At 53.6% G+C, this 27,868-nt stretch overlaps 1 protein-coding gene and 1 long non-coding RNA gene across 2 annotated transcripts; both read right to left on the minus strand.

The window, feature by feature from the left end:
- Positions 1–1,561: 1,561 nt before the first annotated feature.
- Positions 1,562–2,797, minus strand: LOC144934457 (uncharacterized; the record flags this gene model as incomplete). Its single annotated transcript, XM_078860222.1, has 1 exon — positions 1,562–2,797. A coding segment is annotated over one exon (1,236 nt), but the record flags the coding sequence as incomplete, so codon positions are not given.
- A 23-nt stretch (positions 2,798–2,820) lies between these two features.
- On the minus strand, positions 2,821–13,013 carry LOC144934335 (uncharacterized). The gene is made up of 3 exons (XR_013637149.1): positions 12,826–13,013; positions 12,287–12,384; positions 2,821–3,040 (listed from the first exon to the last, which is right to left on the minus strand). It is a non-coding gene; the product is annotated as an uncharacterized LOC144934335 (long non-coding RNA).
- Positions 13,014–27,868: the final 14,855 nt, after the last annotated feature.

Consider the following 27,868-nt stretch of genomic DNA (forward strand, 5'->3'; position numbering starts at 1 on the left):
GAGTCGACGTCGCGAAACAACGACAACAGCAACAACATAAATCAAGACGCCCATCTCAGTGTAGCCTCGCCTCGTTAGACAATTCACGAATGAACGTCTCGTCGCTTGGATGATAATTTGAATGCCCACATGTGGGGCGGTGGTAATCGAGGTCCCGTCCTACAGGAGAACAGAGTTCACTCGTTTGTTACACAATTCCACAACCTTGGCATTGCACGGAGGTCGCCTGGAAGAGCCGGCAAATGTCGGGTGAGTTTAATCTCGTTGTCCACTCGTACCCATGGGACTGCCCGCGTGCGTGCGTGTGTGTCCGCGACGGTGTCATTGTGTCTGCGTGACCGTGTGTTCATGGTTACAATAACTGTAGGTGGGGAGTGGTCGCGAAAGCGGTTCGATTCTCGCTCACGGCAAAAACCGGTGAATACTATCTCAACAGGTCATGGGCCTCTCCTAGGTCGACTCAGCCTCAAATGTCTAAGGAGATAAAGGCGGCAGGGCGTGGTGAAGGCCACCGAGCCCCTCGTGTTCCGTGCCGGCCTTCAGAGGTGCTCGTTAACAGCACTCGCCCCTACAGCCTTTGTGTGTCTATGTGCGACTGCGTCTGTCCGTCCGGTACGTTTTCTAGACAGCACTGACGAATTAGTTTTGCCGAAATGTAACGATCCCATGGGAGTGTAACAGCTAACCGGGGTCTATCGGCAAATCCAACTCTGGCACTTGTTGATATAAATAAAGGACGTCCGTAATTCTTACATCAAGCTGAGCGGGATTTGGCCTTTCTCCATCCACTGCTGGATGAAGAGCTCTCAACGAACGGGCGTTGTTTGACCCACGCTTATCCACGCCGCTCTGTGGATGGGATGGGAGGCTGGACGGGTGGGGGCGCGGCTCGACACGGATTTTACTCCACCCCCCCTCCCCCCCATCGCTGGGAATGGAACTCAGGTGGATGGGGTCCCACGTGAGGTGCGCTGACCGCGACTCGACCGCTACTCCGCGATGCTGTCGTCCAAACGGACGGATGGACGCACGGACGGATCAAAGACCCTGGCCGGGTCGTGCGGAATGGGAGGAACGGGAGCTGAGCAAGTTCATAAAGGCCCTGACTGATCAAACCCCACATGCCACTGAACATCTGGTATATTCAGTGCAGCAATTCCTCGACTATATGGCTTCCATACATGACTCCCCCCCCCCACAGAATAGTAAAACGTAATCATACAAATACAGTACAAAATTAAACCACGGACGCCTTTGCAATCTTTCACCGCGTACCGGTGAGGAGGAGGGGGTGGTGGGGGAGGGTGCCGTGGGGAAGAGGGGGGGCAGTGGAGTGGTGGTGGGGTGAGGAATCAGATGAGACCCACAGCTTCGTCTTAAGCCACCGACGGCCGCGAAGCAACGGGGGAGGAAATCGCCATTGAACAAAGGAAACACACCGACGAAACAAACTCGCGCCTCCAATCGAGCACTGAACAGAACGTGGAGCTAGCGACGACCACGGAGCTGGGAGTGCCCTCCACCCCGCGCCGTTGCGCACGCACGCGCGCGTGTGTGCGTCTCAGCCGTGCGGATGGTGATGGTGGTCATACTCCCCGAACATCGCGTGGATGTCTCCGGCCCCGGCACCCACCAGCAGGCGGTCGTGACGCGCTGTCGCCCTCGCACGCACGCCCTCGTAAGCGCAGAAGTGCTCTCCTTGCGGCCCGTACCGCTCATACGCCGCGCCGGGACCCGTGCCCTGGCCCGCCTGCTTACAGCCAGCGGGGCCAACTGCTCCCCCGCCCCCACCGCCCCCACCTCCTGCTGCTCCCCCTCCTCCTCCTCCACCGCCACCGCCGCCGCCGCCGCCGTGCGCCCCCTGGTAGCCGGAGCCCCGAACCCCGAAGTGCCCGTACCCTCCCCGCTCGTAATCCGCCTGCACGGACGCGTGCGCCGCTGCCGCCGCGGCCGCTGCCGCCGCAGCCGCTGCCGTGGCGGCGTCGTGCTTAAAGGCGAAGTTCCCGTTCAGGCCGTAGTGGTGCGGCGGGCTGCCCGGCGCCTCGAAGGGCGGACTCGTGCACTCCGAGACGCCCGTGTCGAAGTACTGGTCTATGGCGCTGCTGAAGTAGGCTTGCGCCTTGCCCGCCTGCAACAGGTACGGGCCCTCGGCCGCCGAACTGTACGGGGGGCTCATGGCGCCCAGTCCCGCGGGAGGGTAGCCGTAGGCGAGCGCGGCGGGCGCGTAGGGCACGTGCGCGAAGTCCACGCTCTGCTCGGGCAGGAAAGTGCGCGGGTTGAGCTGCAGGCAACCCGCCACCAGGTTGGCCGTGGGCTGCGACAAACCTTTGCAGAGGGTCTGCACGAAGCTCAGCAGGTCGGGGCTCTGGTTGGAGCGCAGGATCTCCGAGAGCGCCCAGATGTAGTTCTTGGCGAGGCGCAGCGTCTCGATCTTGGACAGCTTCTGCGTCTTGGAGTAGCAGGGCACCACCTTGCGCAGGTTGTCGAGCGCCGCGTTCAGTCCGTGCATGCGGTTCCGCTCGCGCGCGTTCGCCTTCATCCGGCGCACGCGCACGCGCTCCACGCGCGCCTTGGTCGGCTTCTTCTTGCGCGGGCCGCGCCGCCTCGCCTTGCGCTCAACCTCCTCCTCCTCTTCCATCGTCATCTCCTCCTCCTCCTCCATCTCCTCCTCGTCCTCGATGTCTTCGTCGTCTAGGTCGTCGTCGTCGTTGTCGTCGATTGGACCTTCGCCCGCTCCTGCGCCGCGTCCTGTGGCCTCCACCCCGGCGGCCGCCGCGGCCGCCGCGGCTGCCGCAGCCGCAGCCGCCGCGATGTTTGTGGGCTCGTGGAGGTCCGGCCGCGAGTCGCGCAGCCCCAGCTGCCTATGCGAGGAGGAAGACGAGGAGGTGGTGCAGGAGTGTGGAGGCGCCTCGCCGTCGCTGCTGCCGCAGGCGTCCTCGTCGGCCGTGGCGAGAGCCAGACTCACGGCTCGCAGCTGCTGGCTCATGGCCTCGGCTCCAGCGTAGAGCTTCGTGAACATGGTGGTGGTGGTGGTGGTTTCCTGCGAGCGGTCACGGATGAACGGGTCACGATCGGGTCACGGGCGGGTCACATGTACTTAAGATAATGATGGTGGTGATGATGATGGCAATTGAGACGTGGGGCTGGGTATCCAACCCAGGTGGCCGGACTTGTAGCGCTGTGCACACGCGGACAAAACACACGCATACGCACACACACGCACACGCATATGCCACATACAACACGAATACATAACCACATTAACACGCATGATGAAGACACAGATCCCCCGTATAGCCTTAACATACTTTTGGGCCAAGTGATGTTAGCGAGCACCTATTAAGGCCGGAACGAGACACAGGGAGTGGGGTGGCCAGCACCACGCCCGGCCGCCTGTGTCTTCCCCAGTGGCGATGTTTACACCCACACACACACATACCAACACGCAGACATACACACACACATACCAACACACAGACATACATACAGACATACAGATATACATACAGACATACAGACATACATACATACAGACATACCCAAATTATCAGACGGTTGGTGCAAGTGGTGCTAGTAAGCACCGACCAAGGCGTGCACGGCGTACGAGGCAGTGGTGGGAGCACCGGGTTACTCATTCAAGGCGAGCTCGCAAACGTCCAGGGGCTGGCTCAGATATCACTCGCCACCGCTGTTAGTCGTAGCCGGGAGTGGAACTCAGGCGGGCAGTTTCGTAGAGTAGTGAGGCGTATCACTATTCCACCGCTCCCATGCAAAGACAAATGTCCCCACATAGCCAGAACAGATTTTGGGGGCAAGTGCTATTTTTGAGCGCGTATGAATGCCTGCACGGTACACGAAGGGGTGGGTGGCCAACACCACGCCCGGCCGCCTTTGTATCCCGAGTGGTGATGCTGGCACATCGCACTAGGTACTCATTTGAGGCTGAGTCGACCTCGGGGAGGCCCATGACCGGTTTATAAAATCGTCGCTGGAGTTGGCCGCTCATACACACATACACACATACACACAGACACACACACATACACACAGACACACGCACATACACACAGACAGATACACGAACATACACATAGACACACGCACAGACACACGCACATACACACAGACACTCGTACATACACACAGACACACAGACGCACGCACATACACACAGATACACGCACATACACACAGACACACGCACATACATACAGACACACACAGACACACGCACATAAACACAGACACATACACACAGACACACGCACATACATACAGACACACAAACAGACACACGCACATACACACAGACACACACATATATACAGACACACACACAGACGCACGCACATACACACAGACACACGCACATACACACAGACACACGCACATACATACAGACACACACAGACACACGCACATAAACACAGACACATACACACAGACACACGCACATACATACAGACACACAAACAGACACACGCACATACACACAGACACACGCACATACATACAGACACACACACAGACACACGCACATACACGACCTTCGTGGAGATGGAACATCAAAACGGGTCGCAGGGACTGATGGGATATGCGCTCGGGAGAAAAAGCGTGGAGAGGTCTTCAAGCAGCTGTGCATGGTGATGATCTTATCGTATTTTCATTATATATAGCATCCCACCTGCTTATTAGAATAGTAATGATAACACGAATAACCACGTCCTGTGTTAATCCAGGAAAGCGTCACTGAGCCTCAAGACTCATTGTTGTTGGTTCGTGTGAACCCAGTGAAAACCCCTAAGAGATCAGCACAGATAGGTTCACGATCCCACGTTTTTTTTATTACCATCGCCTGGCTTACATAGCAGCTCATCTAATGGACACCACGTAGTTTTTTTAGAGTTCTATGAATCTCTGCGTGATCCACCAACCCTTGCCTAACCCAAAAGAAACAGAGACTTGTGTTACTAACTAACGTTCCAGGCAATAGCCCATTTCCAGAGCAGAGAGAGAGAGAAGGGGGGTGGGGTACATTGAATTATTTGGCGGTACCTTGAAAACACCGACTGGCGTGTTTGCGTTATGGTCAAACAATCTGCATGGCCAACACGGCATGAGAAGGCCTTCATACAGCAAGTGGATCAACCAAGGGGCTGGGCATTATATTCGCGTCGCTAATTAAAAGGCGTGCTGGCGACAATTAATTTCTTGACTTGAGCCCTCCTCTGAGTAAGAGGGCCCCCGCCCCCTGTTAACGTGAACGATGCATTGATCCCCACGCACCAAATGTGGAAGTCAAAACGAGTATCTCTTGGTTCTTTCGGTAAAGTCACGTAAAAGGGAAATAATGAAATAAAATAAATAAAAGACATTATAAAATAATTCTCACGACGTTTCGGCCACATTGTCTTTCCGACAGACCTGTTCTTCACCTCAGGACGGCTGCTTGCGTTGTCTTTCCGACAGACCTGTTCTTCACCTGAGGACGGCTGCTTGCGTTGTGGCCGAAACGTCGTGAGAATTATTTTATTATGTTTTTCATTTTATTTCTTTATTTTATATTATCATTTCCCTTCTACGTGACTTTACCAAAAGAACCAAGAAGTTGAATCCCTGCAGTCACGAAAGCTTTAAATCGAAATTCAAAACGAGTATTCGACGCAATAAACAATTAACCGTCGCTAAACTACAACGTGGGGGGGGGGCGGATAATCACGAAAGCCTCGTCCGCGTGTACCAATCAGAGAGTGAAACGCGCGCATTGTTACGAGACGCCGCGGCCTCTATGCCGCACACGAGAGCCGCCGTGTGTGTGTCTCGAGCATGTGGTGCATTATGGGAGTGGTGGTGTCGCAGCGACCTGAGCTCGCGTGACCGACACTGGTGGTTTGAGTGAAACCTGGACCGGTCCCTCCTGCATGCACACGCACTGACCGGCGTGGTGAAGTATGGTCAAAAAAACGTCACGAGCGACACGGAACGGGGGGGGGGAGGCGGCCTTTGCCCAGTAGAGGCTGGCACGATTCATGATCACTGCTGGCCTGGTTGATTCGGAAGCCCGCTTTTCTCCAACAGTTTTTAGTTTATTTTCGCGAGTGAATTACAATTCTCTCACGAGCTCCGCGAGAGACGACGCGGGCATTCCGGCGTGGCACACAGAAAAACAAACTTTTGAGCTCGCTCTGTGACAAAGTCAACGTCTCCAGTTGGAGCCACATTTAACACAAACAAAACAAACAACACAACAACAACAACAGGGAGGGCGACACGGCGGCGATAGTGTCCCCCCGCTTTGAACTCAACCCTCGTTTAAGAAAATAAAACATCTGAATATGTTATGTATACCGGAGGAATCCGATGAGCTATGAAGCTCTTTTTTCCACAGATGTCCAGTAGTTACGCGAAAGCAGATAAGCAGATAAGTTAATTAAAGTGACGCATGGCCTTGACAAGAGAGCGCCTAGACTCTGTATTGTGGTGGCGTGTCGGCTCGTATTCCCTCGCCCAGTAACGCCCTGCGGTCTTTCGCGTCGCCCCTACGCGGTCGCCCATTGACGTCGCTCATTTCGTGATTAACGCAAAGCCGCGATGCAGCAGAGGGGGGGGGGGGGCGCCTGCATTTGGAGACTTGACGAGGGAGCGCGAATGACGCCACGCGCGGGATCGGGTTCTACCGGCGCCCGGTTCAATCGGGGGGGGGGGGGGCTTGACCCACGTTGAAGGAAAATAATAAAATAATAAAAATAAAACATAATAAAATACAATTCTCACGACGTTTCGGCCACAACGCAAGCAGCCATCCTCAGGTGAAGAACAGGGCTGTCGGAAAGACAGCGTCTTTTCAGACGCTGTCTTTCCGACAGCCCTGTTCTTCCTTCTATGTGACTTTACCGAAAGAACCAAGAAGATGAATCCCTGCAGAAAGCTGTAAATCGAAATTTGACCCACGGTGTTGTGTTAAGCGCAGCAGCGGGGATGGGGGGCAGAGCAGTGGTTGGTGGTGGCGGTGATTGCGGTGGTGACGGTGGCGGTGATTGTGGTGGTGATGGTGGTGATTCTGGTGGAAGGTGATGGTGAAAATGTAAATTATGGTAATTGTAATTTGCACTTATTAGAATGACGATGTTGATGCTGGTAATGATGGTAGTGGTGATGGTGGTGGTGCGAGTGAGATTGAAGGTAATTAGAATAATTGATGTGATGATAATGGTGAGAGTGGTGGTGTTGGTGAGAATGGAGATGATGGTTATGACAGTGGTGGTGATCGTGGGGATGATGATAATGATGATGAGAGTGGTGGTGGTGGTGGTGGTGGTAGAGAGAGGCATTGCGACTGCGCACTAACACATACCGACTCTGACTCGAAACCCCGATTCGACCGGGCAACGTCTCACGACTCAAGTGCAGGGACATGGATTTAGCGTTCACGATAATAAGACATCATCATCGTCATCCACTCTCATTGGTGTACAGCGTGGTCCAGATGTCTTGTAACCCCGAATAATTTGACACCTGACATATATTCCGTTTTGTTACAAAAAAAACTAACTTGCAAAAATATTAAGTTTTACAGAATTAAACGGGCGTCACAAGACAACTGGACCAACATGCCAATTACCGTGACCGCCACTCACGTGCACGGACACTCATTTGGAGCGCGATTTTTTGCCGGACTCTGACATTGCTTGTACCGCATTGACCCGCGGTTTCTTTTTTAAACCCAAGATACCGGAACACACCGCGACTCCACTGGGCATGTCCACTGCGCCCTGCCAACGGCTCGCTTCGATCAAAACCTCGAGATCGATCGACTCTCGACGTGGAGATGCGGGGGATCGAACCGCCGCTAAGCCGACCGCCCTCCGTGGGGGAAAAAAAATCGCCGCGTAGCTTTGGGCGGCCTTGAAATCAGCGGGCAGCACTTGCACGGCGTGCACCCCTCACTCGACTCTACGCCCCCCCCATCCCTCGTGTTTAAACACCCTGTGGTTGGCGCTGTCCCTTCTCACTCCGAGGGAGCGATCAGTTCGTTCTTTGCCCAGGTAGATTAATATCGACATATTCGAAAACCATTCCTCGACGTGGAATTTCCAATGATACAACGGACGTACGCATACGCGTGTACAAGCATGAAGATCCCCCCCCGTATTTGTTGTTCGCGGGCACCTATAACAGGCCGGTAACGGTGGGTGGTCAGCACCACGCCCAGCCGCCTTTGTCTCCCCAGTGGCGATGTTTACACGCCGCACCGAGTACACATTTGAGGCTGAGTCGACCTTGGCCGGGAAGTGAACTTGTGCCGCCGGGTTCGTAGCGCTGCGCGCAAGCGGCTGCTACGCCGCTGCTCTCCACGTCCACAACGTAGACGCAAAGACAAAGGTCCCCCGTATAGCTTCAAACGGCCATTGGAGCAAAGTGCTGTTAGCGAGCACCTCCGAAGGCAGGCACGGCGGTGGGTGGGCCAACACCACCACGCCCGGCCGCCTTTGTTCGGCCAGTGCTGATGTTTTATTCACACCACGCCGGGGGTCAACCTGAAGACCAAACATTCGCCACTGTCATCGGTCGTGAGCGGGAACCAAACTTGACGTTTGCCGTATCGTAGTGGGCTCACCACGGCAGTACCGCTCCCCACGTGTATATATATACACACACATAGATCCCCCGTATAGCCTTATCAGATTCTAGATTTGAAGCTGATTCCATCTGTGAAGGATGTCGTTCCTGACTTACAGTATCCTGGAGTCTACAAATTGAGTTGCATTTGTGGTGATTGCTACATTGGAGAAACAAAACGTCATGTTGCTGATCGTGTCCGCGAGCACAAGTCAGATCTGAAACACGGCAGAACTGATTCTTCGGCCGTTGCCGATCATTGCTACAACTCGGCGGGCTCTCATGAAATTGTCTTTTCCGAGACCAAGGTTCTCTGCAAACCTCCGGGCTACCATCAAAGGTTTGTACACGAAGCCATACAAATATACAAACACAGACATAATTTCAACCGTGATGATGGGTACAAACTCAGTAATCACTGGAAAGATGTTATTAACCACGCAAAAAAGACTTAATTACACTTTTTGGACCATCTTATCTGACAGGCACTATTTTAATTTACTTCACCGAGTGTTAACATCCACAGTGTTTAACAGTAATCTCTTCATTGTTCTTTGATCACCGCTCGCCACGTTTCCATTCATTGTGTTGAGCACTACGTGATGTCTTTGATCACCGCTCGCCCTCCGTCCCGGCGCGTCTCCATTCATTGTGTTGAGCACTGCGTGCAGTCTTTGATCGCCGCTCGCCCTCCGTCCCGACACGTCTCCATTCATTGTGTTGAGCACTGCGTGCAGTCTTTGATCACCGCTCCTCCTCCCTCCCGATACGTTTCCATTCATTGGCTACCACAGCCTGATAAGCTCTCCCCCCCTCTCCACCTCCCTTCAACTTGCTTATAAGGGATTACATCTTGAATCATTGCTTCACTTGATGCAGCTAATTCGGCTGTGACGGTCCCACCTGATGACGGAGACTTGTGTTGCCTCCGAAACGTCGTGAATTTTATTTTGTTTTATTTTACTTTCATTAATTTTAATGTTTTTACCTACGTGACTTTACCGAAAAAACCTGAGAATATGAGCCTTATCAGACTTTAGGGGCAAGAGCTGGTCGCGAGCACCTATGTCAGCCCGAACTGAACACGTGCGGGTGGGTGGCCAGCACCACGCCCGGCCGCCTTTGTTTTCAGAGATGCGATGTTTACACACGCACCAGGTACTCATTTGAGGCTGGGTCGACCTAGGGTAGACTCAGGACCGGTTCACATAATCGTCAATGGTGTTGGCCGCGAGCGGGAATCGAACTCGGGTCGCAGGAGTTTGGATCGCAGTGTGCTAACAGCTACACCACCGCTCCCCACATATAGAACAAACAAAGACAAAGATCCCCCGTATAGCCTTAGCAGACTGTTGTGGAAAGTGCTGTTTAGCGATTGCATACACAGATTGGCACGGCACACGCCCGGCCGCCTTTGTCTCCCCAGTGGCGATGTTTACACCTCACCAGGTACTAATTTGAGGCTGAGTCGACCCAGGGGAGGCCCAGTACAGGTTCAGATAATCGTCACTGGTGTTGGCCGTGAGCAGGAATCGAACTCGGGTCGCCGGGTTCGTAGCGCAGCGCGCAAACCGCTACACCACCGCTCCCCATATACACACACACGTGTGCACACACACACATATATATAGACACGTATCGCAACGCTTTGGAAAATGTGTCGGGGAACACCACCTCGGCTCTCCGGCATCGGTTCAGCGCGGCGTCAGGCCCTACCTGATGCGCAAGTGGCAGTTGTCATACCCCCCCCCATCCATCCCCTATCGGAGTCCTGGCTACACTCCCCCCCTCCCCCCCAACACTCACACCAAAGTACAGCTCTAAATAGCAGCCGCATTAGATTGCGCTTAACAATGTCGTAATTAAATTGCGGAGCGCGCAACAGAATATGTACTCAATTTGCTCTCACCCTAAGGATAGACGACATATTATGCAAATCAAGAGGGGTTATTAAACATTAAAGAGCGCCTCCAATCGCCGCGACGGAGCGCGGCGCAAGTCGCTGGCGGCCGGACCGAGCGCCGGCGACTCAACACTCGCCACTTGAGGAGGAGGAGGAGGAGGAGGCGACGAGGAAGGATTTTGTGACCTTTGTTTGTTTTGTTTGTTAAAACGCGTAAACTAGAGCGTCGTTTTCGCAAGCGTCATCGAGTCCTGAAAATGCGACGCACGGACGCACGCACGGGAGGTTGTACGTCGCGAGGCGACTTTCCCCCAGAGAGACACAGCCGGTCCAGATCACGCAGACCGGTTACATGGCCATGTGTCACACGCGCGCGCGTGCGCACGCCCCACACTCGCCCTATTAACGAGATCCGTACAGGCGAGCGTGACGAATTCTCGCTCTAACGTCAACAACAACAACAACACAAACAAACCAAAACCCTCGCCTCGTTCCCTGATCGACACTTACACCGAGAGTACAGCGCGCAGAAATGCTCCTTATTTATTTCAAATAAATCCCACTCCCTACCCAGCCAATAACAACGACAACAACAACATAACATACTCGGACACGAGCACCGACCCCCATGTCCTCTCGTCCGCTGCGGCTCGCGTCCAGCGATGTGGCTAGCGCACGGCCGCTCGGCGTGGATTGGGGTTCTTAATCGCGCCGAGCGTATGCAGAGGCGCGCCCGCTCCCTCTCTCTCTCTCTGCGGGGCACCCGCACGCAAGCGTGCTAATAGCCGGGCATCAGGTGCATATTCATTTCTTCTAATAAAACAGCCAGCGTGGGGAATACCTTGGGCTGCAGGCTGGACCGCAGCCCGGGCGAGAGAGCACCGGGCGGCCGCGGGGGGGGGGGGCGTGTTTACGGGACTCGTAAAAAAAAATAAGAAGAAGAGGAGGAGGAAGAGGAGGAGGAGCGCGCGAACTCGAATGGTTCCACGAGCGGTTCGCGAACCACGCTTGGTTTAGGCGAAGCGAGGACCAAGGTTCCAACTCAACACACACGGCGTGGCGCGGCGCGTGTGTCGAGTTGGTGCCTTGGTGCTTTGGTGTCAAGAAAACGCTCAGTGCGGGTTGGTTACGTTGTCTGAGTAAGGAAGCGGAGCCGAAACGTCGATACAATTATTGTATTTCTCTCTCTTTCTCTCCGGAATTAAAATAATTATTTTGATATTTTCACTCGCGCTGTTTCATTTTTATTCGCACCGTTTCTTCAGCTTTAAAACTGCGATATCGTAATTGTCTATGTGAATACAACAATTACAGCAGTAACGGTGAAAGTCAAGTACGTGCGATAAGTGACGATACACAACAGAATCCATGTCTGTGACTGCACGATCACATATAATAAAAATAAACATCACGACAACAACAAAAATGCTGAGGATGATCGTGATACCGACCTGATTCTGGTAACGGCGCTTTGATATTTTACGCAGGCAAATTTCACAGCAAGGGGCGTATTTTGTCAACATTTCTCAACATTGGACGTTCACCTCCAACGAGGGGATTTGATATTTGTCGACGAGGCTATGGCGCGTGTTACAAACCACGAATAACCTCCCTCCCTCCTCCCTCCCTCCGTCCCTCGCACCTTCCCCGCGTGACGAACAATTAATTAGTCGACTAATTTGTGCGGAAAGTGTTCGGGTGCGAAAAAAAAAAAAAACATTATTTGGCAGAACCGCACACGGAATCGCTTATTGAAAAACAAACCTGGATTGGACCCCAATTCTCTGTGCAGACGACGCCACGTTGACGGTCCCGTCTCACGTGAGCCGCCTTGCAGGATGAAGGAAGGCACTTTCAGAACCCTGGACGGGAGAGGAGAGAGACACACGGCGACGCGCGGAGTCACAGTCACGCGTTCAGGGGGGGGGGGTGGGGGCGACGGGTCGCCTGGTCTCCTCGACAAGCAGGGGACACGGGGACTTGGTCGAACGCCCCCGCTGCATTAAGACGCGTCGGCCGCGTTTATGATGAAGAAGAAGACGAAGCCTCGGATCACACACGGATCGCGGGACCGTGCCTTCTCCATTCGTCGAGTTGGGACTGCGCGGCGGAGGTCGCCTTTGAGGTCTAAGACGCCGACGCGCGCCACGCGCCCGAACAATTAGCGCGACGTGCACGTTTTTTACGCACACGCAGTTGCATTGGCGGCGCGTGATGAATTCTACGCGAATGAACGACAGCAGCTCGCGGTGCCCGCATCGGAGCGCGTTGTCCGCGTCCGGGCAGCGGAGCCCCCTTCTTACCCAAGTTGCTTGGCTCAGAGCGCGCTCATACTTTGCTCGGGCCGCGTGTCTCCGCGCGTCTCCGTGTTCCGTCTGCGAATGGCGCCGCCGAACCCGGAGCGGCGCGAGAGCTCGGAGGAGGGAGCTCCCGTGTCAGCTCTTCCCGTACGTGAGCACCGCTCCTCCGCCACCCTTCCTCTCCCTCTCTCTCCCCCTCCTCTTACGCGGCTCCCACTCTCTCCCGCTCCCTCCCACCCTCCAATCCAGCCCTACCCATTCTCCTCCACCCCCATCTCCCCCCCACCCCACAAACTGGCACCAACTACAGCGATGCCAACGCCGCTCATGCCACGGCGCGTGCCATATGGGGCTGACGTCAAGAGCTGACGCGTGCGGGGCACGTGACTGACGCACGAACGCACACGTTTGCGTGTGCCCCCCCCCTTCTCATTCCGTTCCTCCCTGACCCCCACCCTCCACACCACTCCGCCCCTTTCTCTCTCGCTCCCATTCACATGCACACCTTTACGAGGACCTCCCTCCCATCATCCTCTCAAATTCTTGTCTTCTACACACGTACACACACTTCATCCCATTCTCTCTGTAACACACACGCACACACACGGACATCTATCTGTGCATCTCCATCACTCCCCCCCCCCATTCCATGCCACCACACTCGCCCCCCCCCCCTCCTCCCCACCCCTCCCCACATGTATATCTCTCCCAATCTACGCACTTGTTTATAATTATTCGTGTCGCGCGCGTGCTCGTGTTCGGATGCGCACACGCGCCCTCTCTCCCTCCCTCCCTCTCTGCCTCTCCCCCGCATCTCCCTCCCTCCCTCCCTCGCTCGCTCCCTCTCCCTCTCACGCTCTCGCGCTCGCGATCCCCTGGGCGCGCGCGTGCCCATCTGCCGCTCGCGCCAAAAACTCGCAGACCTGCTTTCTACTCCTCGGACCCGCGGGGGGGGGGGGGGCGGCGGGGGGGGGGGGTAGGAGGAGGTAGAGGAGGAGGGGCGCGCGTACTGGCAAGCTACCTACGCGCGCAGCGATCACCATCACGATTATCCCGCACCCCCGACGAGATGTCTCTGCATCCTACAGAGAACACTCGGGCGTTAGGCAACACGCACGCACCGACGCATGCACGCGTGCACGCATGCGTGTGCACATATGCACACACACACATGCGTGCGTTTCTTGCACATGAACGCGCGCGCGCACGACAAATGTATTCCACCAGACTAAATTTATGATCGGGATGAGAGGTCCCGGGAGAAGGTGAGCTTTTGCGGGTTATTGTTCACCTGCGCGCGACAAGGCGATGTGCGCGCGCGTGCACGTGAGTGCCGTTTGCCGTGTGCGTACATCGATGACATCTGGGTCTGCCCCGCAACGCTTCCGCCTTTCTGGCACGCTTCTTCAGAGCGCACCTAGCGTGGCACGGGGCGCAGCAGGAGCGACGCCACCGCCACTTAGTGGCCAATCGCGGATGAAGTTGGTGCTTCTGTGTGTCACTACGCGCGCGTGTGTGTGTGTGTATGGTGAGCGGTGGCGCAGTGGTAAGCGCGCTGCGCTATGAGCCCGACGACCCGGGTTAGATTCCTGCTCATGGCCAACACCAGCGACGATTATCTGAACCTGTCCTGGGTTTCCCCTAGGTCGACTCAGCCTTAAAATTAGCATCTAGTGCGAGGTCTACAAATCATCACCGAGGCGACAAAAGCGACCGGGCGTGGTGCTCATGCCACACCGGCGACCCCTGCGCGCGCCGTGGCGGCCTTCATGGGTGCTGCTGCCCCGCTTGCAGCAAATGCCCCATCAGTCTGTTAAAGGCTCTACGGGAGATCGACGTCGTTGTGTGTGTGTGTGTTGTTTGACAAGGCCAGGACTGTGCCTTGGGCTGCTTCATTGGTGGGAGTAAGACGGAGAGTTGGGGATAGAGGGGGGATTGGGGAGCGGGGAGGGAAGGGAGGTGGTGGCGAAGGGAGGGTGAGAGAGATGAACAACACACACACATCTACACACACACACATTTACACACACACACATCTACACACACACATCTACACACACACACACACATCTACACACACACATCTACACACACCTACACACACATACATCTACACACACATCTACAAACACACACATCTACACACACACACATCTAGACACACACATCTACACACACGATGATACACATGCACACACACTTATAAAATATATATATATACGGACATGCACACAAGCACAAACATCACCCGTATAGCCTTAACGAATGCTAGTGACAAGTGCTGTTTAGCGATTGCATACACAGATTGGCACGGCACACGCCCGGCCGCCTTTGTCTCCCAAGTGGCGATGTTCACACACCACACCAGGTAAGCATCTGAGGCTAAGTCGAGCAGGACCGGTTGAGATTATCGTCACTGGTTGTCGGCCGTGAGCTGGAATATAACTCGGGTCGCCGGGTTCATAGCGCTCACACACGCACACGCACGCACGCTCACACACACACACGCACGCACGCTCACACACGCTCACACACGCACACACACACGCTCACTCACACACACACACGCACGCTTACACACGCACACACACGCACGCACACACACACGCTCACTCACACACACACACACGCACGCTTACACACGCACGCTTACACACGCACACACACGCACACGCACGCACGTGTACTTTCTGATAGGGACACAGAGGCCGCTGCTGAAACCTCCCCACGTCCGCGAGGAGTGACGGGAGCGCGCGAGTGACGGGCATTAACGCGCGCCTCTGCCGTGTCGGGAAACAGCGCCAGATGTTCTTGTCAGAGAGAGAGTCGGTCGTGAACGAGCGAGTATTCGAACTCTGCCCTCCGCTCCCATCCGCAGCACAGCCCCCCCCCATCCTCGGGGGCGGGGGGGGCGGGGGGGAGCGCTGGGGGGGGGGGTGCAAGAGTCGCGTGCTGCCAATCGCTTCCCCGCTCGTTCCGCGAGGTGTCCGCAGATCGCGTAACGCGCGCGCTGTCGGCCCTGGTGGAGAGGCGAGAAGGGCGCAATGCCTCTTGTTTTGTTTGCGCGCTCTCTCTCTCTCTCACGCCGTCTCGTTTCACCGATTAACCTCGAGTCGTAGCGCCGCTGCTGCTGCTGGAGCCGGTGGCGCAGTGGCGGTTTTACTCACTGCGCCGTGAAGTCGGCCCGTCTGGGTTAGATTCCAGGCGGCGGTGGTCAGTTGGCGAGTGATGTCTGAGCCCCGTGCTCTGTCCTCGTTCAGAAACCACGCACTTACCAGCGTGGTGGTTTTGTTAGTTTAATTCTGTTCACTGGGGGTTGGGGCCCATTGAGCTAAATCGCTCCTAAATCCACGGCGACCCCGGTGGTTCCCGTAGCATGCGCCTCTCCGCGATCCACTTATTTGGGGGCACTTTCCATCTCCCGCTCCACTTTGATGCTCGACGTCGCCGCCGCGTCTCGGCCCGAACGTCGCGCGCTGCGGAACGCGCGATGATCGGAAACTTTCTTCGACGCGCAAAGTTGCCGTGCATCTGCTCGATCGGTCTGCGCCACGGGGCGCGCACGATCGACAATGAGAGGCAGCGCGGACGCGACGCGCACGTGAACGTGCGCGCGCGCGTGCGCAGGCCTGAATATTGGGCCGTTTGTTTGTCCCAAGGAGCAACGCGGCCTCGAACATCGGTGCACCGCTTCTAAACTCGGGTGCGCACGTCGATTGCACTGCTATGGTTAGACGCGCGATTATTACGACGCGGATTAGGGCATCAAGGTATGCCGGGGTTCTTAATAGGAGCGCGATTGGGAACGTGAAACCCCACGCTTTATTGATGGGTTTGAATACTTGGTGACCTATTTAGGCGGCATTAAGCACGCCGTGCAATACAATGTGGATTTACATCGCGCTAAATATGACCTCGTTTCATAACTTTTTTTTACAAAACCGTGGACTTTTGATTTCATAGAGATATTGGTCTCAATGTGAGGCTATGGGCCTCTATACGGGTCTCTGTGTAAATATATGGGTCTCGATGTGGGTATGTGGGTCTCTATGTGAGTGTATGTGTCTCGATGTAGGCATATGAGTCTCTATAAAAGTCGTTGGGTCTCTATATCATACAATGTGGGTCTATATGGCATGTCATTGCAACCGCATCTCAAAAAGTCGTACGACATATAACAGGCAACGTTTTGTTCAGTGGCCCTTCTTTATAGCGCAAATAAGATTGCAGTATCAGCAAATGAGTTGTGCGAATGAGTAAAAAAGAACATTGGGTTTATTTATTTCATGGAGAGAAAGAGGCAGCCAGTCATGAGCAGAGGAGGAAAAGAAAAATGCTGGAACTTAATACTAAAACTAAACTATTTTATTGTTTTACTGGGTAAGGCCTACTGAGTTATAGAGCTCTTTTTCAGATGCCACCTGGCCACAAATCATAGCTCAACGAAGTGGCTCATCACGTGGACATTTAAAGCAGCTACATACTTTAAACGCATGGTACTAAATGTAGAGGGAAAAACCGGTGGGCCGGAGAAAAATCCACGCGACAACGGGGAGAACGTGCAAACTCCAAATATACAGCGGGCGTCAGAGTCGGGATATAACTCACGAACCTCCTGCATACCAGGCGACGTAGTTGACATCTCGCCAGCGTGGCGCCCAGGGGCAGGGAGAGGACAACACGGTTGTCTGGGGGGAGATAAGTTGTAGGCACGCACTGGCACGGACATGCAGACACGCGCCACTCACCACGTGCGGACACGCATACATTGTGTTTGAAAATACATCGTGCATATATATGTATGACAAGTTCTACACACACGTATTTAGAGATATGCATATGTACATAATCATACATCCATAATATTACACATACTGTACATATGGAGTGGCACGCGTAATAGCGCACACGTACAATCACATTATGACACATTCACACATAGCGACAACACCTTAAACGCATGCTGACCTCGCGATGTGCACACATGCACGTATACGCAGACCTACATAGGCACGCACAAATCACACGCACATATCTACAGACAGAACACACGCACACGCAGACCAAACATGCATACACATAGACACGTACCCACGTGTACATACGCACACACACTACGCACGCGCGCTTGAGCGTGCGTGCGTACATACGTGCCCACACATGCGCAGATTTTTTTTTGCGTTTTGCCCTCAAACGATTTTACAGGGAGATGGAGGAGAGAGCGAGAGAGAGGGGGGGGGGAGAAACGCCAATTAATTTGCTGATGCTGCCAGCTGCGGCGTGGCACCATCTTTTACACTCGCACATATTTTTTAATGAAAGTCATTAGGGCTAGGAAGCAAATGTGGTGAAGAATTTATTAATCTTTCGCCGTGCGCGCGCGCGCGTGTGTGTCTCTCTCTCCTTCCTCTGTCTCGGGGTTTTTGAATGCCCATTCCCTTCTGTTGCGGGAGAGAGGGGTGGCACAATGTGACGCCTTCTTACTTGCCTCTCTCTCTCTCATTCATTTGGTTAACAATAAGAACAGCGACCAAAAAAGTCTTATAAACGAATGTAGTGGGTGCAGGGTGGTGGTGTGGGTAAGAGGGCTGGTGGGGGGGGGGGCATGATGGGTGGGGGGGGTTGTAGGGGGGGGGGGTATGGGGGGGGTGAACGCGCTCATGGAACGCATCCAACTTCGCCGCGGCTCCCAGCAGCAGCACAGGCAGCAGCAGCACTCCGCGTCAGCGAGCAGTTAAATCTGATGAGTCAAACATCACATTTACATATATAATCAACCCGGCTCGCTAATTGCATATGCAAAAATGCAAATGTGCATTAATTAATTACTCTTTTAATTAGTTTTTTTGCTTGTTCCGGCTATAAATCACGCGAGGGAGGACGGGAGCGCGGGATGCTTTTGGCCCATTTACATTTCACACGGAGCGCGTTTTACGCTGCCGTGTCATTAGCGAGCCTTCCCCTCTAGGTGTTTTTCACCAATAAAACGCTCTCCCCCCCCCAGCCCCCCCCCCCGCAACCCCCCCATATTCTCCATCCCAAACTGCCGTCCCGCGCCTTTGCCCGCAGCCCTCTTCATCGAGATGCGGAGAGGCCTGCGCACCCCGGCACGCCACCCCATCCTTCTCGCCCCCCAGCAGTGAACCGCTCCCGTGTGCCCCCCTCCTCCCTCCACCACCGCCACACCGTCCGCACCCCCCCCCCCACCCACCCAACACCGCCCCACGCCTCCAGCAGCGCACCCTCGATTCGCTCGCAGCTATAAGTCTACAGATGCATGGCTACACACGCGCACGCGAGCACTTACGCACGCGCACGCGCGCGCGCGCTCGCCGTCGCTGGAGCGATGCGTCGATTAATTCGTCGATTGTTAAAATCGATTATTCGCGTCGCGAGTAAAACGCGACGCCAAAGAAGCGCGCGTCGTCGATTTTCTAGGAGCCGCTAGTGGCCGCTATTGTTCATCGATGTAGAGCAAAAATAAATCGATTATCGACCAACGCGTGTTCGTGCATCGTGCCGGTTTATCTGGGAAGTATGGTCGAATGGATACACCACGAATGCTTCGTTATACCCGCAATGCACACGGAGATGCATCGGAACCACACACATAGCATACATACATACATATAGAGTATATATAGAAATTTTATCATAGGTTTTCCCCCTTTTTTATAGCAACAAAACAGGTGTTAAGATGTTAAAACACAAAACTGAAACATTTTACAAGGAATCATGTCTGCATCAACGACAATACTTGTGCTCAGAATGCATCTTTTTTTATTTAATCAGGTAAGGCCCACTGAGCTAAACAGTTCTTTTTCAGAAGAGACCTGGCTACTACAAATGATAGCTCAACGAAGTGGCTTGTCACGTGGAAATGTATATCAACTAAATACTCTAAACGCGTGTTGATTCTAAATGTGGAGGGGAAAACCGGGAAGACCCGGAGAAAGAGCACGCAAACTCCAAATATACAACAGGCGTCAGGGTTGGGATGAGACTCAGGACCTCCTGTATACCAGGCGAGGTAGTTAACATCTCGACACCATATGCATGCCAGACACCGATACCAGCCACACGCCACTGACGTTGACCGTGGTCGGTTTGGCAGCCCAATGCGTCAATTCACGCGTGTCCCATCGATAGATTCGTCTGAATTTTACTCGGGTGAGTTACTCGACTAAAGCGGCAATGTTCGATCCCGGAACGCGGTCTCTTTCCTCCTAAATCCACACGGCAAATGATCCCCGCCAGGAGCCCAGTTGCAGCATGGCATTCGCAGGATGATGATGATGATGACGGTGGTGATGATGATAGCAGTGGTGCACCCTGTGCCATGAACTGTGCACACGCACACCCCGTGCCGTGCCACTCCACCGCTGGATGAGCGCCGCGCAAGGCCCAACTATTGGTTATTTGACCATTTTTCACCCCACTGGTCAATTCGGACTGGTGGTCCTGTTACCCCGCCCCTACTCCAACCCCACTCCACCCCTCCCCCTCTACAGCCCACAACGCAAATTACACCAGCGTGCTGTGCTTGGTGGTCACCCATCAAAATAATATCTCTGCAGGCTCAACCCTGCTGTGCAAATGGACCCAAATAAATGAAAAATGTGTTGAAATTATTTCGCACCGTACGTAGCCAACCGCGCTAATCGGATGTGCGAGGGAAGGACAACAAACTAAACGCAAACAAAAACAGTTCTAAAGAAATTCGTTTTCAATCTAGACGATTTAAAGTGCATAGCTCCAGTGACTTCCTAATATCGGAAGCAAGAGCGTTCCAGACGGCCGCAGAAGCGCATCTGAAAGCGCCACGCGATGCGGAGACCGCCGTCTTTGTTCGATGGCCAATCATTCATCGCCATGATTGTTAAATATTATATCACGTGCATCATTTACTTGCCATGTTTAGCAAACCGCTCCTGGTTGATGGCCTCCCTCCCCATTTGTCGTGCTGGGGGGGGGGGGTAGGATATTTTTGACCATACTTCACCATGCTTGGTTCGTGCGGGTTAATGAATCGAAACAAAAAAATATATATAGATCGTAAAAAAATGTTACAAAGAAAAAACGCACCCGGTGAATTACTGTCCATACGCGGGCACCGCGTGTTCTTGAAGTTTGCATTCGGTAATAAATAATTTCGCGTTGATTTTGATCTGCGCGTGAACACGAGGCAGGCTTTTGCTCACTCATTAGTAGAGGATTCCCACTGATTTTAATAATTAACAAGCCTCATTTGCATATGCAAATCAGCTCTCATTTATCCTACGATTGAAAGCTGGCTGTTTATGTTTTTTTATATAGTACACGGCTTTGTGGCACAACGCGCGCACAGATTACAATGGAGTACCCCCCCCCCCACACACAGCCCCTCCCTTTCACTCCGTATGGCCTACATGAGACACACTTCTGTTAGCGAGCACCTATTTAGGTCGAGCCCGGCCACACAAGAGTGTGGTGTGGTCAAGGTTCACGCATTGTCGTCGTTGTCTTCACAGTGCTGATGTTTGCGTACCGAACCAGATAAAACATTTAAGTCTGAGTCGACCTAGGGGAAGCCCACGACGGGTTATGATAATCCCACTTTACACTGATCTCTTAGCCGTGGCCGAAAATTAACCTGAAGCGTCTGGGTTCGTAACGCAATGAGCTACCCACTGCGCTACACAAAAAGACAAATTGTGTTTTCCCCGTATAGCCTAAACAGACTTTTGGAGCAAGTGCTGTTCGCGAGCGAGCATCTCTCCAAGCCGGCACGGCACACGAGGGGATGAGCGGCCGCCTTTGTCTCCCGACTGGCGATGTTTAAACGCCGCACCAGATATTCATTTGAGGCTGTGTCGACCTAAGGAAGATTGCCCACGAGCGGTGAAAAGTCATCGCTTCTAATCGAAGTCCATTTCACCAATTTCATGGCGCGCGGTGCGCCAACCACTGTGCCACCGCTCCACGGACACGCACACACGCGACAGCCTTCGTCAAACAGGTTTCGTCAGCCAGGCGGCAACGAGTTACTCCAACTTAATCTCATTACAGAGCCACACTTGTAAGATAATAGCCTCGTGCAGTAATTGATTTGATTTTGCGTTAAGGTCGCGTTAGAACTGAAGAACACTCTCTGGTGTGTAAATATACTAAATACGTTCTATTATTATACCCAACATAGAAATGTTTTCATTGCTTTCATTAACCAGTTTTTATCGTTAACCGAAACGGCAATTTCACACGTACCATTGATACCAATCGGGTGGGATAGGAGCAGTAGTTAGCGCGCGCATTGCGTAATGAACCCGGCACATCTGAGTTCGATTCCCTAGCACGGTCACCCCTATTGACCGATTCGGCGCTGGGGGGGTCCCTTTGCCCAGCAGTGGGTGACATATGGCGCTGTGTATTACTATTATTATATCACACGGTGAATCACAATGCAAACTAAATATCAGTCGAAGCCGTTACAAAACATTTCTCGGGCAATCGAACCGATACACGCATTGTCGCCTAAGATTGATGCCTTCATCTCAGTGTTCGTCTTTTTCTTCCGTACGGCTGCTGATGCAGATGCAGAGCAACGACCACGATGTCACGTTCAGGAGCAGCGGAGTGCGTCGTCATCTTCGCCGTGATGATGCCTCCTTCGTATTTGTGGATCGGGGCGTTGCGTCGTTATACGCTGTATGTGCATCAGGTATCCGCATCTACTGCCACGGTGTTTACCATGAGCTGAGTGCAAGATCCAAACCGGGGGGGGTCTCTTCTGCGTTGAGTCTTTCACGGGGTGTTTGTTTTACGAGTTCTTTTTTAAATCCTTTATATTAAGTTCGCGTGCTTGCTTGCTTGCTTAGGACCGTGCAAATCTTTCGGTCGTTTTTTTAACCCACTTCCCGTGATCCAATCGAGCTGACATTTTCCACACAGACTCGTTGTGCCAGACAATTATTGTTCCCAAAATTTTACACTTTTTAGGCAAAAAAAATTATTTTACATATATTCAAATAGAACGCATTCATGGCTTTGGCTGAACGTCAGAGTGTAAGAGCCCAGAGCGTAACCCCTCCACAGGCCGTGGCGGAGTAGCGCAGTTGGTAGCGCCCTCGCTTCCCATGCCAAAGGTCGCGGGATCGATCCCCGCGTCCTCCACAGGCGAATATATTTTTAAATCCTTTATATTAAGTTCCCTGCCACGCATATAAAGGATTTATATTGAAAAACTTTGTTTTTACGGGTTATACTTATTTCGAGCTCCATTCTGCTCTCCTGGCTCGATGCTCAGCGTTCAATCGCCCATACGACGGGGCTCGGGACGCCACTCCGCCCGCCAGCCGCGACACAATGGCAATGCCCCCTTCGCCAAGTGCGCGAGGCGAGGGACACGTGTCCTCTCCGTTGTGTGCCACTGTTGGCCTCTCGAGTGGCGAAGACGGGACTCAAGTGGCATCATTACGCACAACAGGCGCTTTTGTCCTGCTGCCGGTGACGCGCAAGAATGGGTGGGGGGTGGGGGGCGGGGGGTGGGGGGTGGAGTGGACGTCACGCAGGGAGTTAGGGTGCTGCTGCTGCTTCTCGTGGTGGTGGTGGTGGCTGTCGAGACTTTGTTTGGACTCCTCTGCGTGGCGATGGAGCTGGGAATGAGCGGGTTATTTTGAGGGCAGTGGAGGGAAAGTCGTAGTCATAAAAGCCAAGGTGAGTTTCCTGCCCCAAGTGAGCATTGTGGCTCATTTAATGATTGCAGCCCTAAGCTGGAGGAGTTTTAATTCATGCATTCCTAGTTGGCCGACGTTTCGTGTAACGACTCTCATTCTCTGTCCATTTTATTAAAACGTTTTTAAATATACACTGTTCACGTCGAAAGTTGTACATTTTATCTGAGCTGTTTTGGAGGAAATCCAATGGTATACATATTGCAACGACTACCAACACTCGCTCTTTTCATGATAGCACAGAAGATATTCTTTGTTCTTTCGGTAAAGTTTTCTTGCTGTGGATTTCACACCTGATGATGATTGCTTGTGTTGCAGTCAAAACGTCGTTAGAAATTGTATTGTTTTATATTTTTATTATTGTATTATTTCCTTTCTACGTGACTTTACCGAAAGAACCAAGAATATGAATCCCTGCAGTCACGAAAACTTTAAATCAGTACAGAAGATGTGTATATAAACTGTGTGGGTGTGGTACGTGTATAGGGAGCGGTGGCGCAGTGGTTAGCGCGCTGCGCTACGAAACCAGCGACCCGAGTTCAATTCCCGCTCACGGCCAACACACCAGTGACGATTATCTACACCGGTGACGTGCCTCCCCTAGGTCGACTCAGCCTCAAACGAGTACCCGGTACGGTGTGTAAGACATCGCCACTGGGAGGGGGGGGAGAGACAACGGCGGTCGGGCGTGGTACTGGCCACCTAGCCCCTTCGTGTACCTTGCCGGCCTTAAGGGTGAGCTTTGTGTGTAACTATGCAAGACTCGATCGACACAGGCGCGCGCGCGCGCACGTGGGCTATAGTTTGCGCGCCGCTACGCGCGGTGCCACGCGCGCCCACGCGCGACTCACACCCCCTGGCGCGACAGTGGCATGCTGATGAGTTACGAGCGCCATTGCTGTCAATTAGTCTTGCGCGGAGTTCACGGGTCTCTCCGAATAAATCTGTTGCCTGTCATGGTGGGGAGGCTTCTGGAGTCTCGGGGGAGATCGAGGGGGGGGGCACACATCGACAGCTGGGCCAGTTTCCCTCCCCGCCTCCTGCGAATGTGGTGGTGTGTGGTGGTGGTGGTGGTGGTGTGTGGTAAAACCGACAGCGCCACCGCTACGATCCACCCGCCCACCCACCACCACCGCCACCCCTCCTCCTCCTCCTCCTTTTTCGCTTCCTCACTCGTACAGAACGAACCCGCCAAACCCAGCACTCCCCCGCCCCCTTCCACTCACTGCCTCCCCTGCCAATTCTACGACCAATATTGCCTGCCCCCGACTACACACATGCACGCGTGTATATGCACACACACACGCGCCAGAATACGAATGCGAGTATAGCCTTATAAGGGCACACGTAAATACACACGTGCATGCGTACGTACCCTAAATACACACATTGGCGCACACGCATGCTTACAAACAAAAAGGCATGCATAAAAACATGTACTTATACACATATAAAGACAAAGACCGTCCGCAAGTGCTGTCAGCGAGCACCTATGAAGGTCGGCACGACACACGAGGAATTTCGAGGCCAGCAAAACGCCCGGCGGCCTTTGTCTCCCAAGTGGAAATGTTTACACATCGCAGCAGGTACTCATTTAAGGCTGAGTCTACCTTGGGGAGGATTAGGACCGGTTCAGATAATCGTCACTGGTGTTGACCGTGAGCCGGAATCGAACTCAATGCCACAGGGTTTGTAGCGCAGCGCGCTAACATTTGCGCCACCGCTCCCCACGTGTGTGCCCACATCTATGCATATATGCGCGCACACACACACGCCTACAAGTATGCGTGTGAATACACACATATGCACGCACTTACCTCCATAGATGCATCTGTTCCATCTCGTTGCCACACAACCACGGTTTAACCAACCCCGTGGACATATCTCCAACAACAGCAGCAACAGCAACCAACTATTCAACACTCGGCAACCGTGACGCCCAAACGGCACTAGGTGCCAGGCTAGGTGCACTGTGAGACCACGCTGCCAGGCCGGAGGAGGTCACGGCTCAGCCACACGCGGTGGTTGGGTTCATTGAGCAGCGAACAGGCCGGCTGGATGACGGAGCCTCCGTGAAACTCTCTCTAAGTTTGTAATTTCAATAGTACAATAAATTAAAATTGCAGGCATAGATCTATCTTTCCATGTTTTTTTGCATACTTTTCATATTGTTGTTCCATTCAATTCGTCATTATTTAAAAAATATGTATTTTATTAATTTCGTAGGCCGATACACTGATTCAAACCCGTTTTCTTTAGCCACGTTGCTCTTCATTGTGAAGTTCATTCATTCGTCAACGTTTTTTCGCTCGATTTACGGAGAGTAAGAATCCAGGAGCACGTGGATTGGAGAGCGTACGCAAAGTTAGAGGCAACGCATTGACCGGTACTGACGAGAGAGCAAGCGGGCTGTCTGCAGGACGCGCTGCTGAAAGGAATTGATTTGCAGTGGTCGAGACTAACGACGGAGTGACAGGCAAAGGAGGGAAACACGCCCGGTGGGGTGGGGGGTCTCCGCCGTTGAGAAGGAGCGACACGACGAGCAAATCGCGTGCAGGAGACGGATTGCCGCATCGGCAACTTCGAGATGCCTTCATCCAGCAGTGGATGTATCGCGGCTGACGACGACGACGATGAAGCAACGGGAAAGATCGCTTCATACGTTCAAGCAACCGGGCACAGGACCAGTGACAGATGTTCCACCTCCACTCCCGCACCGTGCCAGCTCTCTGTGCTTCAGTCGCTCGACGTCTCTCCTCGTAGTTGTCAGCGCTGCACCGCCCCCCCCCCCCCCCCCACAAAATCATCAACACCGCCCGCCAACACACGCAGAGACAGGGATATCAACAAAGATGCCCCCCCCCCCCCATAGTCATTCAGACTTGCTGGGAGTAAATGCGATTAGTGAGCACCAATTGCCGTCGGAATGTCACGCGATGGGGCGGCGTGGTGAGCAACGCGCCCGACCCCTGCTGCATTCCGAGTAAGCGCTGATGTTTACACACAGTTCCTTACCAGGGCACTCATTTAAGGCTGAGTGGATCTAGGTGAGGCGTGGAGGACGGGGAGTCATTCCCTGGAAATGTCGCTCTGCGGGGTGGCAGGTTCGCCGTAGGGCAGTGCACGACGATCTGAGCCACCGCTTTCTCATTTACGCAGAGACAAAGGTCCATAATAGAGTCTTTTTAGGTTAGGTCGCGTAAATATATAAGTGTGTCGTTAAACCCGCCACCACTCGACACGGCCAACTAGTAAGGGTTGCCACGTTAACAGAACATGCCACTAGTACAGCAACACCGGGTGCGTTAGAGAGCCAAGCCACACCATTTACAATCTGAGTACGACGTTTCGCGTGTAGCCTACGCAGCCTGTCGGGGAAAGTGCTGTGCGCGGCCACATGAAACACAAACTCGCATCGTGGTGCAACCTCCATCCAGCACGGGAGCTTCTGCTCCATCGCTCGACGCGCTGCGTCCGGGCCCCCACGCCTCCCTCAAGGCTCCCGACTCCTCCGCCCGCACGGGGCATCTGTTGCGTGTCCCGCGCCGCGCGACCATCGCCACCTCCACCACCTTCCCCCATTGCTACCACCACCATCATCATCACCGTAATTGCCACCACCGATACCAAAATGCAACGGTCCCCTGTCGTAGCCTTTAGCAGACTGTTGGGGAAAGTGCTGATAGCAAGCGGCTATGAAGGACGGGATAACCCTTACTAATTGTAGCTAGCACCACGCCCGGCCGCCTTTGTCTCCCCACCACGATCACCACCACCAATGCCACAACCACCGTCTTCTCCCCTATCACAACCGTCACCACTACAGTGACACACCAGTACACTTTGTACATTCCCATACGTATTGGGTGGTGCGGTTCGTAGCGCAGCACACTACGAACCCAGCTCACGGGGTATCCCATCCCTGGCCATGGCTACCACCTGGGGCGAGCGATACTACTCCCCACATCACCATCCCGCACTGACTGGCGTGGTGAAGTATGGTCAAATACAACTCCATGGCCAAAAGACGTGGCGAGGCGTTCATCCAGCAGTGGCTTGCCAAGGGGCTGGATTATAAAAAATGTAACTGAGCACGCAACCAACCATTCAAATGAACAATGTAATACTCACCCATCATTCACGCATCCTTCCCACTCACTCTTCACTCATGCATGCATCAACCCACTCATGATTCACGCACCCTTTCCACTCACCCATCGTTCACTCATCCTTCCCACTTATCATTCACGCATTGTTCCCACTTACAAATCGCCCATCGTCGCTTTTTACACGTTTAAAAAAAACTTTTTTCAATTCAAGAAACGCAAAACATTCAA

This window comes from Lampetra fluviatilis, chromosome 10 (genome assembly GCF_964198595.1).
Source record: "Lampetra fluviatilis chromosome 10, kcLamFluv1.1, whole genome shotgun sequence".
Classification (NCBI taxonomy): Eukaryota; Metazoa; Chordata; class Hyperoartia; order Petromyzontiformes; family Petromyzontidae; genus Lampetra; species Lampetra fluviatilis.